Source organism: Leptonychotes weddellii, chromosome 1 (genome assembly GCF_054177405.1).
Source record: "Leptonychotes weddellii isolate Sample4059 chromosome 1, ASM5417740v2, whole genome shotgun sequence".
Lineage (NCBI taxonomy): Eukaryota > Metazoa > Chordata > Mammalia > Carnivora > Phocidae > Leptonychotes > Leptonychotes weddellii.
This window is the reverse complement of record NC_138369.1, coordinates 132,284,300-132,300,401: the sequence shown is the minus strand read 5'-3', so window position 1 is coordinate 132,300,401 and position 16,102 is coordinate 132,284,300. Positions and strand designations below refer to the sequence as shown.

General features: G+C 36.3%; 1 protein-coding gene across 2 annotated transcripts in view; it reads right to left on the bottom strand.

Moving 5' to 3' along the window:
* Nucleotides 1–13,817, bottom strand: part of KPNA1 (karyopherin subunit alpha 1) — a 56,329-nt gene extending 42,512 nt beyond the window's left edge. The window contains exons 1-2 of one of the 2 annotated variants that reach the window (XM_031039067.2): nt 11,321–13,817; nt 5,565–5,698 (exon numbers count right to left, since the gene is read on the bottom strand). In XM_031039067.2, coding sequence (XP_030894927.1) covers nt 5,565–5,693 — 129 coding nt within the window. In that variant the 5' untranslated portion in view covers nt 5,694–5,698; nt 11,321–13,817. Of the gene's footprint in view, nt 1–5,564; nt 5,699–6,474; nt 7,898–11,320 lie in introns of those variants that run through there. The other variant, XM_081833001.1, reaches the window with a different exon arrangement.
* Nucleotides 13,818–16,102: the final 2,285 nt, after the last annotated feature.

The window sequence follows — 16,102 nt, the reverse complement described above, 5'->3', positions numbered from 1 at the left end:
GCATACTACTAGGCACACCTTAGACTAGATAAAATTAGAAAGACTGACCATACCAAATGCTCACAAGGAGATGGAGCAAATGAAATGCTCATATACCGCAGATGTGAAGATAAAGTAGTACAAGCCATTTTAGCAAACAGTTGACAGCCTCCTAAGTACACACCTACTATACAACCCAGCCATTCTCCTCCTAGATATCTATCCTGGAGAAATGGAAATATATGTCCATACGAAGAGCTGTCCGTCAATGTTCATAGCAGCTCTATTTATAATCACCGAAAACTGGAAACAATCCAAACTGTCATCAACAGGTGAATGGATAAACCAATTGTGGTTTTATTTTTACAACAGATTGCTACTCAACAATAAAACGAATGAACTACTGATACACACAACATGCATGAATCTCAAAATGATTAAGCTGACTGACAGAAGCCAGACAAAATAGAACATATATTGTATCAGTCATTTATGCAAAGTAATCAGTAGTGACTGAAAACAGATTAGAAGTTGTTTGGAGATAGGTGAGGGGTGGGGAAAAGGTACCACAAAGGTATACCAGGAAAATTTTGAGAGCAATAAATATGTTCACTATCTTAATTATGGTGATGATACATATGTCAAAATTTAACAAACTGTACACTCTACTGTATGTCAATTATACAGTCATAAAGTTTAAAAACATAGAAAAAATTGCTGAAATAACCTGCAATACATCTACTTTAACCCTGTGAATTCCTAATAATATTAAAATACACACATTCCTGTTCCCTCTGGAGGATGCTAAGAAACCAACTCATTATTTTGAAAATGAAAAAGTGGAGAAATTCAAGTATGTGTTTTTCCTATGTGATTACTAATTAAGAAAAAACTAAAAACTGCAGTTTGAGCAACCTCTTGGATCGTGCTTTTATGATTTATTAGGGAGGTCTGGAGCAGAAATAAGTCTATGGCTAATTAATCTCCACTACTGAGGTAAGAATCTCCTGAATACTCTACCTAATGTCCTGTGAAAGATGAGTTTTTCCAGTCTGGCTAGAGAAACAGGGACTCTTCTCAGCACTGTGTGAGGGCCAGGCACTGTTCCCTCTAATCTTTGTGGATGATAGTTTCTCTAGCCTTGAGCAGTCTCCCCAAGCACATATGATGGTCAGTACTCTGCCGAATATGCAAAGAAACACTCTGAAGATCTCCAGGCTTCTTTCTCTATACACATGTCTCTCCCTTTTGGTATTCCCTCCTATGAATGGATGACCTGATCTCCTCCGACTCTCAGCTCTGTCTCCTCAACTCAGGAAGGCCGTGCATGGTCTTTAGTTCCCTTCCCCCGTGTTGCAACTTGGAAACTCTCTTGGGCAATAAGCTGAAGCAACCACAGGGCTCTTCTCATTGGTTTCCTATCTCTAGAGATCACTGTCCTGCACTGGTTAATGTCTGGTGTCTTGAACTACTGTTTCATGTATTTTGTCTGTTTATTCTTGGTTTGTTTCAGGTAGTAGGGTAAATCTGAGCCCTGCTATTCCCTTTGGCTGGAAGAAGAAGTCCTCAAAGTGCCCTTTCTAATACTCAAACTATCCCACTTAACAACTAATGGGAGCCTGTTCAAGCTATCTCCTGAGTCTTTTCAACACAAGTTTTGATGGTCTTAAAACTTCCTTGCTCTATGTTATGAAAAAATACTACACATTCACCTTGAATATTCCCTATCTCTAATCGAGATTCAAGTGTTTTTTCCAAGAAGCCTTGGTCCCTTGACAGAAAAATTCTCTAATGACCGCAATCTCAGGGTGCTAGAGGTGCTCACTGATACAAGGTATTTCGCGATTTCTACGCCTTTCTAGGACAGAACTGGGTTTTGTGTGTGTATGTGTGTTTTAAGAAAATACATCATGAATCCCTACTGATATTACCTATTCAAATTTATATAACTTCTTTGATTTTATACTTCTATTCTTTCTTAATCTAAAAAAATCCAGGTCCCTAATATTAACATAGTTATTTGCTATATCCATATACAAATACACATGGTTTCAGGGCCAATCCTATATGATTACAAAAGCAGTTGATGATTTGTTTATACTTCTTTTTGTCCTTAAAATACAGCCCAATAGAGAAAATTAATCATTTTGCCATATTCGTGTATTAAAGTATTTCCTCTCTGTGTGGTTTAGCCACAAGCATGACACACAGGGCCATTTAATTCCTCTTGTTTAATCCTTCATTATGATTTCTTTTTGTTTCACAATTATTTAAAGCATTTACATGACTCCAAAATCACACCTAATAAGTAAAATTACATCCCTCGGTATTGCAAAATTTACATCCACAAGTAGTGGTCTTTTAATATGGAATGGCAGATACTGTTATGATCTTTAATACAACTGCTGACCAACAAGTAGAATTTGAAATTGAAAATACCATACCATTTACATTACAAGGATGATGACAAGACAAGACATGAGAAATTCCAAGCAGAGGGAAGTCCTAAAACTACAGCGATACAGCTAGAACACAGGATAAACAATTCTGACTGGCGCAAGAGGACAAAAAATATAGGGTGAAGGTCTCCAGCAGAAAAAATATGGAACTGAAAAATTATCTGAGAAGTTTAACCACACAGAAAATCAGATAAAAATAATTTAAAAGAGCTGTAGAAGAGAATGAAAAGACAGCCAGGAATATGAAGCCAAGCAGGTACAAAATCAGACAATTAACTACAAGAAAAACAAAGTATAAAGAAAGGAAATGTAATCACGGTATACTATTCAGTTCAGCAATAAATAATACTTACGTACTGTAGTATAACTATACTGAGAATACATGCAAGGCAAAAGCAGTATAAGAGCTTAAATCTTCACCTACCATAACAGAACACCAATAGGTAATATTTTAAATTGACAAACAAATAGTCAAGAGGATTGAAAGTGGTTTACTTGGGAATGAAACCAGGAACATTGGTGGTTTGGTTTCAAGTACTGTAGTACTACTTAACTTTTTCAACTGTGCATGTCTTACTCAGAGAAAAACAGGTTTTAAAAAAGAAAAAACTGGGTGGCTCAGCTGGTTAAACGGCTGCCTTCGGCTCGGGTCATAATCTCGGGATCCTGGGATCGAGCCCCATGTCTGGCTCCCTGCTCAGCAGGGAGTCTGCTTCTCCCTCTCCCTCTGCTTGTGCTCTCTCTAATAAATACTTCTTTAAAACAACAAGAAAAAAGAAAAAACTGCCAAAACAATCATGATCTCTACACCTTAACTACAGATTACATGTTGACTGAACTTGTCAACCAAGTTAATCAACGGGAAAAGTTGCCTGTCCACAAGTTTATCAACTTGCTCACTTCACAAGATATTTCTTATAACTAAAAACATCAAGCAAACCTCCGTTCTTCATCATGATGGGTTTTATGAACTTTTCAGCAGCACTAGGTTACCTATTCACTCTGAATTAACAAGAGTCTGCTTAATTCAAATTTTCAAGTACTGGCTCAATCAGAATGACACCAACTGCTAAAATTTTTTGCCAAAAATAAATTTTAGATTGGTCTATAAGTGCCAAATGGATAGAGGTCATTTATAAAGTGCTGCCTAGATATAACAAAAATTAAATGTCAGTCTGCTAAAAGGATAGCCTAGCCCTCAAAGATGCAGTTAGTTATCTTTTGTGCACTTGGCAACATCAACTCCTGTGGTACCCTCACATCTAGCTCTTCAGCTGGCGTAAGCCTGTGACTGTGGAAAGATAAATAGTACCTAAATGAATCTATATTTTACTAATATTTACTATTTTACAAATTAGGCATGAAATATATACTGTTATATTAAGAAGCCTGACTGGTTTTACCAGGTCTCTCTACATAATACAGCACATATGACATAAAAAAAATTAAGATTTTAAATAGAGCAATATTCCAAAAACTTATCACAGAAACTTACTAAAGCCATAGCACAATTTTAGATCTCATACAATGAACATGACAGAATTTCAACTACAAATATTTTTAGTCCAATATATGGGGCCATACTTGCCAGTTGATATATTAAGGATAAGAGCATTTGTCTTCAGGCAGGTAAGTAAATACGAAAAATTTATTTTATTTATATAAACTTTACAATGAAGTCTAATTACATGACATCACCCATCACCAAGAAGAGAATAAAATGAACACTGTTAATGACAGAGGATCATTATTACATCTTCAAATGGTTTTATGCCAAATATGATGCATAAGCTGGTGGTTATATTCAGACCTATACTTGGGCTCATGTGTATATATTCATGTATTCACCTTCACATATGTGAATATAAATATGTAACAATGTTATTATGATTTCTGGAATTTACCTCCAAAATAGAAGCTAATACAAAAGTTCATTCAAAAAAAAAGGTTCCACTTCAAATAAGACAGATGAATAAAGAGGTAACAAGAAACCCAGAGAAACCCATCCTTTTATGAATAAGTGATAACTCCTAATTTACTGCACTTAATATAAACTCTATTATAATATTACAAACTCTCTTTGCCCAAAAAATAATAGTAATGACAGTGTTTGATTCAAACATCTACAGCCCTAACAAAAAAAACACTGAGGTTGTAATGTACTCTTGGACTTTAACTAACTGGATTTTCCAGTGCAGTGTTACTCAAAAGAACAGTGTATTTTGAGACCAGCTCACTGTAACTGCAAAATATTTATGACAGATTACCTTATTTCTCAGGTATGAAAGATTCTGACTCATTTGCCTTTTATGGAACTTTTGTAGCATGGGGATCAAATGGTCCTTCCAAGCTCAAAAGTCTCTCCTTAGCAAAAAAAAAAAAAAAGGAAGTCACCTAAGTGTCTTTAAATTTCTTTGCCATAAGGGATATACCATTCATTCTAGGCATTTTTAGAGGAAGGTAAAGTGAGAGTTAGTCCCAAATACTCCTGTGGATGTTTAGACGTTCTCAGGTTAAAAATGACCAAAAGTAAAAAAAAAAAAAAAAAGAAAAAAGATCAAAAATCAATGTCCTAATGAATCATACAGAATTAATTTAGGGGTGAAAAGACATATTCCTTGAGATTTTTGCTTTAAAATACTACATAATAAAGAAATGTAAAGATAGACATGAAGCAAGTACGGCAAATTATTGACAATTACTGAATGCAAAGGATGAGTTTATGAGGTTCACCATCTATAATTTTGTATGTTTACAAATTTTCATATTAAAGTTTATAATGAAAAACAGCATTTTACTGGTCACTTGAGAATACATTAACAAACATGCACATAAAATCTTAAACAAGTTACAACTTTAAAAAAATAAAATACACTAAACAGGCCAAAAGATTAAACAGTGGTTATACTGGAAATATGAGAACCTGAGAGATTTATTTATTCTTGTATTCTGCTTTTCATCACCTCCTCTTCCCTACTCCCAAAACATGCTGATTTTATGATGGCGGAGATGTATATTTACACACATACACATATCTAACACAATCAAAATTAAAATAAAGTAGTTTCAGGCTTAAAATGGAAAATTAAGTTCTTTTAAATAAATTAATAAGGGTAAAGGATTTACCTGCTCTTCTCTTTTCTGCTTACGTAACTGCAGTCCCTCTTCCTCCCTCCTCCTGCGCATTTCATCAGGATTCAGGGACTTATTTTTGTAACTTTTCAGGCGAAAGTTCTCTTTTCCTGGGGTAGTCATGATTTCTACAAAAATGAGACAAAGAAAGAGAACAAATGAGCTTGGCTTATGGTAAAGAGCTCTTGTTATTCTAATAGCCCAGCCTCACTGCATAAGGACACCAGAAATGGTTACTTTTTTTAACAGCTTTATTAAAGTGTACAAGTCAATAGCTTTCATATTTTCACATCTATGCACAACCATTACCACAGTCCATTTTTTAACATTTTTATCACCTCAAAAAGAAAGTGTGTACTATCACTCCTACTGGCTATCACTCCTATTCAGGATATTTCATACGAATAAAATCATATGCGTGATCTTTTGTGCCTGGATTCTTTCATTTAGTATATCTTCAAAGTTCATCTATGTTGCAACATGTATCAGTACTTTATTCTTTTATGGCTGAATAATATCCCATCATATGGATATACCCCATTATATTTTATACCTACTCATCAACTGATAGACATTTGGGTTCTTTCCACTTTTTGGCTATTATGAATAATGCTTCCATAAACATCTATGGACAAGTTTTTATGTAGACATAGGTTTTCATTTTTCTTGGGCATACACCTAGGAATCGAACTGCTAGGTAACACTGTAACTCAATGTTTGTTTGAGGAACTGCCAAACTATTTTTCCAAAGTGCTGCGCGCTATTTTACATTCCCACCAGCAGTGTACAAGGGCTGACAATTTCTCCACTATCACAATTTTTGGTGTCTGCTGTCCTTTCACATATTTATTTTCTAACTGTATATCCTCCATAAAAAAAAAAAAAGTCTATTCACAATCTTTACCCATTTTTAAATTGTCTCTAGGAAGTCCCAATAGTTCATTTTTGCCCTTGCTTCTTCCCTTGCCTTTGGCGATGTTTCTAGGAAGAAGTTGCTGCGGCTGAGGTCGAAGAGGTTGCTGCCTGTGTTCTCCTCTAGGATTTTGATGGATTCCTGTCTCACATTTAGGTCTTTCATCCATTTTGAGTCTATTTTTGTGTGTGGTGTAAGGAAATGGTCCAGTTTCATTCTTCTGCACGTGGCTGTCCAATTTTCCCAACACTATTTGTTTAAATTGTCTTTTTTTATCATTAAGTTATAAGAATTCTTCATATATTCTAGATAGAAGTCCCTTATCAGAGTGGTGCTTGAGAGGCTCAGTTGGTTGAGCATCCAACTCTTGGTTTCAGGTCAGGTCGTGACCTCAGGGTCACGTAATCAAGCCCTGAATCACGCTCCCTGCTCAGAGCAGAGTCTGCTTCCCTTTTCCCTCCAGCATGCTCTCTCTAAAAAAAAAATGGACTTCTTAAAAAAAAAAAGTCCCTTATCAGATATACAGTTTTTAAATATTTTCTTTCACTCTATAGGTTTTCTTTACGCTTTCTTAATGGTGTCCTTTGAAGCACAAAAGTTTTTAATTTTGATGAAGTCCAAATTAATCTTTTTGTTGTTGTTGCTCATGCTTTTAGTGTCATACTTAGGGATTCTTAATCCTAAATTTCCTTCTAAGAGTTTTAAAGTTTTAGCTCTTACATTTAGGTCTGTCATCTACTTTGAGTTAATTATTATTCATGGTATGAGGTAAGGGTACAACTACATTATTTCACATATGGCTACCCATTTGTTCCAGGCACCATTTCTCCATCTAATGGTCCTGACATCCTTGTTGAAAGACAAATTAACCACATCTATATGGCTTTATTTCTCAACTCAATTATATTCCATTGATTTGTATGTATATCCTTGTGCTGATTCCACACAATCTTGACTACCATTTTTGTAGTAAGTTTTGAAATCAGGAAGTATAAGTTCTCCTATCTTATTCTTTTTCAAGATTGTTTTGGCTCTTCCAGACACCCTGCAATTCCATATGATTTTTAGGATCAGTTTGTCAATTTCTACAAAGAAGTCAGCTGGGATTCTGATATGGACTACACTGAATCTGTAGGTCAATGTGGGGAGTATTGCCATCTTAATGTTCAATCTTCCAATCCACAGACAGGATATTTTTCTCTTAGATCTTCTCTAGTTTCTTTCAACAATATTTTGTAGTTTCCAGTGTTTTACACTTCTTTTGTTAAATTTATTCCTGTCTTAATTTTTTTGATGCTATTATAAATGGAATTTTTTTCGGGCGCCTGGGTGGCTCAGATGGTTAAGTGTCTGCCTTCGGCTCAGGTCATGATCCCAGGGTCCTGGGATGGAGTCCGGCATCGGGCTCCCTGCTAGGCGGGAAGCCTGCTTCTCCCTCTGCCTCTGCGTCTCTCTCTCTCTCTCTCATGAATAAATAAATAAAATATTAAAAAAAAATGGAATTTTTTTCTTAATCTCACTTTTGGATTGTTCACGACAAGTCTATAGAAACACAATTTTTGTATACTGATTTTGTATTTTGCTGAACTTGTTATTAGTACTAATATTTTTTTAGTGGATTTTCTAAGTCATTTCATACAAAATCATATCATCTATAAGAGACAGTTTTGTTTCTTTCTTTCCAATCTTGAGGCCTTTGTGTATTTTTCTTTCTTTTCCTTATTTTTTTTTTTCAAAATTGCCATAGCTAGAACCTCTAATATAATGTCAAATAGAAATGGAGAAAGCAGGCACTCTTGTCTTATTTCTGATTGTAGGGGAAAAGTGTTCAGTTTTCCCCATTAAGTATGATGTTATCTTTGAGTTTTTCATAGGTGTCTTTATTCATGTTGAGAAAGTTCCCTTCTAGACCTCGTTTTTTGAGTGTTTTTATCATTTAAAGGGTGTTAGATTTTGTCAAATTTTTTTTGTGTCTATTATGAAAACAATGTGACTTTTGTTTTTTATTTCCTGATATGTTATATTAATTGGTTAGTGAACTTCACACTAACTTTGCATTTCTGGGATATTATGCCACTTGATCGTGGTGTAAAATTCTTTTTATATGCTGGTGAATTAGGTTTGCTAGTATTTTGAGGATTTTTGTGTTCATCTTCATAAGAGATAGTGGTCTGTAGTTTTCTTGTGATGTCTTTGGTATCAGGCTAACACTAATACTAGCTTCATAAAATAAGTTGGGAAGTGTTCTCCCTCTCAATTTTTAGGAAGAGTTAGTATTAATTCTTCTTTAAGTGTTTGGTAGAATTTAGCAGTGAAGCCATATGGGCCTGTGCTTTTCTTTGTGGGTAGCTTCATGATTAATCCAATCTCTTCACTTGCTATAGGTCTATTCAGTTTGTCTATGTAAGTCAGCTTCAGCAGCCGTCTTTCTAAAAAATTTTCCATTTTAGGGGTGCCTGGGTGACTCAGTCGGTTGGGCGTCCAACTCTTGGTTTCGGTTCAGGTCTCAAGATCTCAGTGATGTGAGATCGAATCCTGTGATGGGGTCCACACTCAGCAGGGAGTCTGCTTGAGATTCTCTTTCTCTCCCTCTGTCCCTCCCTCCCCCTCATGCTCGCTCTCTTGAAAATAAATGAATAAATCTTTTAAAAAATTGTCCATTTTATCTAAGCTATGTTAATTCATTGGTATGCAGTTGTTCATAGTATTCCTTTATAATCCTTTCCATTTTTGTAATCCCAGTAGTAATGGTCCCTCTGTTATTTCTGATTCAAGTAATAAATGTCCTCTTTTTTTCTATGTCAGTCTGCCAATTTTGCTTATCTTTTCAAAGAACCAGTTTTTGGTTTCCTTAATTTTCTCTACTTTTTTTCTATTTTCTAGTTCATTAATTTCTACTCTCAGCTTTATTATTTCCCTCCTTCTGCTTGTTTTAGGTTTACTTTGCTCTTCTTTTTCCAGTGACTTAAGGTGTAAGGTTAGTTAGTAATTTGAGATCTTTCTTCTTTCTTTATATAAGCATTTATTACTAAAAGTTTCCCTGTAAGCACTGCTTTAGCTGTATCCCATGTTTTCTTAAGTGGTAAATTCATTTTCATTTATCTCAAACTATTTTCTGATTTCTCTTTTCATTTCTTCTTTGACCTACTGGTTATTTGGGAGCATGTTAATTTCCATATATTTGTGAGTTCCCCAAATTTGTTAGTGATTTCTAATTTCTTTCCACTGTGGTCAGAGAACAACCTTTGTATTATTTCAATCCTTTTAAGATGTTCTGTGGCCTAGCATTTGGTTTATCCTTGAAAATGTCCCACATTCACTTGAGAAGAATATATATTCTATTGTTGCTGGGTGCTGGTGGTATTCTACAGATGTCTCCTAGCTCTAGTTGGTTTATACTGTGGTTTCTTTGTTGATCTTATGCCTAGTTGTTTTGTCCATTACTAAAAGTGGGATATCGTAGTCTCCCAACCATTATCGCTAAATTGTCTACTTTTCATTTCTGTCAGGTTTTGCTTCTTGTATTTTGGTGCTGTTATTAGGTACATATATATTTATAACCTTTATCTTTCTAATGGATTGGCTCTTTCATCTCTCTTTCTCTCTAGTAACATTTTTTGTTTTAAAGTCTATTTTTTCTGATATTAGTATAGCCACTCAAGTTTCTTGTGGTTGTTGTTTGCATAATAGATCTTCCATCCTTATACTTTCAATGTATTTGTATCTTTAAAGTACATCTCTTGTAGAGAGCATATAATTGGATACTCTGACAATCTCCACCTTTTTTTTTTTTTTTTAAAGATTTTATTTATTTGACAGAGAGAGACACATCGAGAGAGGGAAAACAAGCAGGGGGAGTGGGAGAGGGAGAAGCAGGCTTCCCGCAGAGCAGGGAGCCTGATGCGGGGCTCGATTCCAGGACCCTGGGATTATGACCTGAGCCGAAGGCAGACGCTTAACAACTGAGCCACCCAGGCACACCTGCCCTTTTTTTATTAAATAGTTTAATCAATTCATGTTTAATAATATTGCTTACGTTGTTGATTTATGACTGCTTTTTCATTTTCTACGTGTCTCATGTCTTTTTTGTTTCCTTTATTACTCTTCGACTGCTTTCTTTTGCATTAAGTGGGTATTTTCTAATGAAGGACTTAAATTTCTTTAATGACCTTTCACTGTAATTTTTTTTTTTTTAGTTTTTCTCCGTATGGGCTGCTCAATACATTTCAACTTCAAACTTATAGCAGCTTCAGACTTATACCAGCTTAATTCCAGTAAGATACAGAAATGTTATGCTATATAGTTCGATTGCCTTTTTCTCCATTTGATGGCATTGTTGTGATACATATTACATTTAATGCTACAAATCCAACAATACACTATGTTATAATTATGACTTTATCACATATAGTCATTTCCTTAGCTTGACATAGCTTTGCCTCCACTCACCTTCTATGTGCTGCTATTGACAGATACATTACAAATATACTACCTTTCTAAACCTTATAGGCCCAAGAACACATTATACACATATTATTTTATACAACTGCTTTTTTAAAAAGATTTATTTATTTATTTTAGGAGAGAGAAAGAGAGCAAGAGCTAGCACAAGCAGGCATGGGGAGAGAGAGAATCTGAAGCAGACTCCATACTAAGCACAAGCCCAACACAAGGCTCCATCTCATGACCCTGTGATTGTGACCTGAGCATAACCAAGAGTCACATGCCTAACCAACTGCATCACCCACACACCCCACACAACTGCTTTTTAAATCAGTTTTGAGTAAAAAGAAGAAAAAATATGTGGTAATATTCTCTTTGAAAATTACATAATTACCTTTACTGGTACTCTTTGTTCATATGGATTCAAATTACCATCTGGGATCACTTGCTTTTCAGCTTAAAGAACTTCCTTTAGCATTCTTGCAAGGTGGGTCTGCTAGTAATAAACTCTCTCAGTTCCTGTTTACCTGGGAAAATCTTCATTTCACTATCATTTTAAAAAGATAGCTTTGCTGGATATATAGGATTTTTGGTTGACTATATTTGTCTTTGAGCACTTCATATATATTATTACACTGCCTCTGGCCTCCACTGTTTCTGCTGAGAAGTCAGCTATTATTCTTATCTGGGCTCCCTTGTAAGTCAATTCCTTGAAGAGATTAGGAGCATTTTATGACCTGCTTCTCCCCCTAAGCACCCTACCAAATCTCTGAACCAGACCCCCAAGCTGGGGGTGCAGACAACAGCACACTTCTCTCAGAGCTATCCCCTATAGCAGTGGAATATTTTGTTGAGGGTAGGCGGCAGCCTAAGGTTTTCTCAGCTTGTCTCTTCTGACATGGAATCACCACCCTAGAAAAAAGAAAAGATGATCTATTCTCCAGTACTCCCAGCAGCTCTGTACCCAGGTAGAGCCTCTGTTCCACAAGTGGGGACTGGGCAGAAGGTAGTTCTCTGCCTCTCCACCACATATACCCAGAACTTAGCTTCAGCAGCTAGGCAGCTAGGGGTAGGATGAGAAATCCTAATGTCCTGCTCCTCCCAAGAAAACCTTCCCTCCAACTGGAAGCTATTCATTTACTGTACACCCTTCGACCATTTCCAGAAGCTTTTAATAGTTGTTTTTCAAGTTTTCCCCAATTTTCTAGGGAGTGGGTCTGTAGAGCTCCTCATGCTGTCAGGCTGGAATTCACAAATCAGTTATTTTTTTTTAATTTATTTTTATTTTTTTTAAAGATTTTCTTTATTTATTTGAGAGACAGAGATTGAGAGAGAACATGACAGGGGAGAGGGCCAGAGGGAGAAGCAGACTCCCCACTGAGCAGGGAGCCCGATGCAAGACCCAATCCCGGGACTCCGGGATCATGACCTGAGCTGAAGGCAGACGCTTAACCAACTGAGCCACCCAGGTGCCCCACAAAAGAGTTATTTTTAAGAATGACTGTACTGCAAGCCTGGATTGAGAATCATTTGATTTATAATGTGCTATGTTGCAACATCTATTTTACCTGAATGTCTTTTTTTTTTTTTAAAGATTTTATTTATTTATTTGACAGAGAGATAGAGAGAACAGGTAGGCAGAGAGGCAGGCAGAGGGAGATGGAGAGGCAGGCTCCCTGCCGAGCAGGGAGCCCAATGCGGGGCTCGATCCCGGGGACCCTGGGATCATGACCTGAGCCGAAGGCAGCCGCTTAACTGACTGAGCCAGCCAGGCGCCCCTACCTGAATGTCTTAACAAACATACAAGGCAAGAAATTACTATTCTCATCCTTCACAGTTAAGGATTCAAGATGCTAAAAGAGGTTAAGTGACTTGGCCAGGGTTACACACTTAATACAAGATAAAGCAAGGATATGAACCTAGGTTCCTGATTATAAACCTGATGTTCTACTATTATGTACTGAACTGTGCTCCCGCCTACCAACTATGTATTAAAGCCCTAACTTCCATAACAACTACATTTGGATATAGAGCCTTTAAGGAGGTAATTAAGGTTAAATGGGTTCATAAGAGTGGGGTTCTAATCCAGTAGAACTAGTGTCCTTACAAGAAGAGGAAGAGACACCTGAGATCTGTTCCCCCAACCCCACGCCCTATGTACACACACAAAAAGGCCATGTGAGGAAAACAGCAAGAAGGTAGTCATCCACATGACAGGATGATAGGCCCCACAGGAAACCAACCCTGTTGGCACCTTGATCTTGGACTTCTAGCCTCCAGAACTGGGATAAAATGGATTTCTGTTGTTTAAGCCACCCAATCTGTGATATTTTTTATGGCTGCCCGAGCAGACTAATATATACAATACACCTGGTGGTATTTTGTCAGATTGAGCTTTATCGGACTGAAAGGCAGAGGCAATGCAGATGAGAATCTGCAAATAATTATGAAGGAATTATTTAACGGTGCTGAGAAATGATCTAGAGAAAAAAGCTGGATTCCTGAAGCAAGCAGCACTTTGGCTCTGAAATATCACAACATAGCATAATAATAGCAGTGTTACAATGATGACCCAAGTTCAAGAATCAGAAGTTTTAGGTCAAAGAAAGGAGAAAGCCTACGGTAACAGGGCAGACTTGATAAATCTTTACAATACCAAAAACCAACTGGACTTCAGTAATTGGAAGCCTGTACTCAACATGGAGGGGAAGGGCACACAATTAAGGGAAGACAATGTTAGGAATACACATATACAGAGAGAAAAAGTGATAAAACAAATGGAGTAAAAGGTAAAATGAACAACTGAGGAATGGGGTTGAAGGGTAAAAAGAGGACCTTTGTACACTTCTTAAAATTCCTATAAGCTTGAAATTACAGCAAAAACTTTTTTTTAAATATAAAAAAATCTGAAAGGAAAGAAATGCTCATACAAAACTACTATTAACTTGCTTCCTTTTATTAAAGTGACATAAAAAGCAAGTCCAGAGAAGAGGGCTGGCCTTGAAATCCTGTTTTCAAATTTACTTCTTAGCACAGTGATGTAGAAAAAATACTAAACTTCTGTGAGCCTTGGTTTCCTCACTTGCACAATGGGGATATTACCTTCTAAGGTAAAGAGAAGATGAAAGCGTACTCCCACTGTCTAGCCCTTATATAGCTCACACCTGATATTTGTGTAATGAAGAAATGGCTATAAATAGCTCTAAAGGTTCAAAAAAAGATCTCTTCTGACTAAAGTGATGAGGTATAGCTCCATAGAGAAGATGGTGTTTCAGCTAGGTTGTGAAGGATAGATACTATTTCAACAGTTGAAGTTAAAAGAGAAACACCCACAAAACACAAGAGTACAAATTAAAGGACAGACGTTAGAAAGTACAACTGATGAAGATTAGCACTAAGTTGTATTCGATCACAGCAACTGCTCTTTAAAAGTACACAGACATGAGAAATGCCAGCACCTGTTTTCTCTTTCTTTTTTGGTTAAATTGTGGTATCTGAAAACTCACAAATTACTCCAACGCTCAAACTAGTAATTTCTATCATCCATATAGTGCATCTGTGCCTTTGAAATATTCTTCCCTTTTAAATTACAAAAATGACTCACATTAAAAACAAACAATACAGAAGGGTATAAACAGATAAATGAAAATGTACCCCTGCCTAAAGGTAACCATCAAGTTCTCCGCATATCCTTTCAAAAACTGGTTATACAAGTATACACATATCCTTCTGGTTTTTATTGTACACCGATGGGAAATTATAAACACAATTCTGCACTTTTGCTTTAACTCTGGACAACCTTCCATACAATGCCTATAGAGTTAAATTATTTTTAATATAGTAATTTTTTTTTAAGATTTTATTTATTTATTTGACAGAGACACAGCGAGAGAGGGAACACAAGCAGTGGGAGAGGGAGAAGCAGGCTTCCCGCTGAGCGGGGAGCCCGATGCGGGGCTTGATCCCAGGACCCTGGGATCATGACCTGAGCCGAAGGCAGACGCTTAATGACTGAGCCACACAGGTGCCCTAATACAGTAATTTTTATACCACAAGGACCAGACCCTAAACATCACTGACAATTAAGCTTGTCTCCAATTTTCTATCACAAACAATGCTGTAACCAATATTCTCCTTCATGTATTTGCATATATTCTGCAATTATATCCAATAATGAATTCTAAACAGTGGAACGTAAAGATCTAAAGCATGTGCACTTAAAATTTTGATAGTTCAAAGTACCCCCTAAAATATTGCACCAATGTACAGCAGTGAATATGAGTGCATCAGTTCCCACCAATATCACTGTTAACTCAAGACTGACTCAAACTTTTCCATATTTGACAATATCATATGTGAAAAAATGCTTCTCGTGAAAACTATTTTCATAATACTAAGATGTTATATGTGCTTTTTTTCACTTTCACTCCTAAGTTTTTCAGAAGCTTCATGACATGATGACATCATCACTCTGACGCCTAATGGAATGTGTGTTGTGTATTTCTGTGTTTTAAAATTTTGTTTTAATTTCTAATACAGTAAATATTAACTGATACAAAACAGCAACATAAACAAAAGTTCTTTGGGGGTCCTCAATAAGTTAAGAGTATAAAGAAGTTCCCAGGCCAAAAAATTTAAGAACACTTAATCCAATCTTTATTTTTTTTTAAAGATTTATTTATTTATTTGTCAGAGAGAGAGAGCACAAGCAGGAGGAGCGGCAGGCAGAGGGAGAGCAGGTTCCTCGCCAAGCAAGGAGCCCAATGCGGGACTCGATCCCAGGACCCTGGGATCATCACCTGAGATGAAAGCAGACACTTAACTGACTGAGCCACCCAGGCGTTCCCAATCTTTTCTGTCTTAAGAAAAAAGCAGTCACTGGATATTCAGATAACATTCTAATCATAGATTAAGGAACTCAACATCTTTAAAATACTGTCTTTTGGTCAAGAATTAAATATGTATTTACACTGATCTTTTTTGTTGCAATGATAAATGTGAAATTCCCTTCCATTATATTCTAATTGGCTACTGTCTATATATGAAAAAATTACTCATTACTATACATATATTAACTTTTTAAGACAGCCAATGAATTAAATCAGCTACTGAATTCTGTTTCTGATACTTTGAGTTGACACTCTCGATACTTAATATCGCTAAAAAATTGTAACTT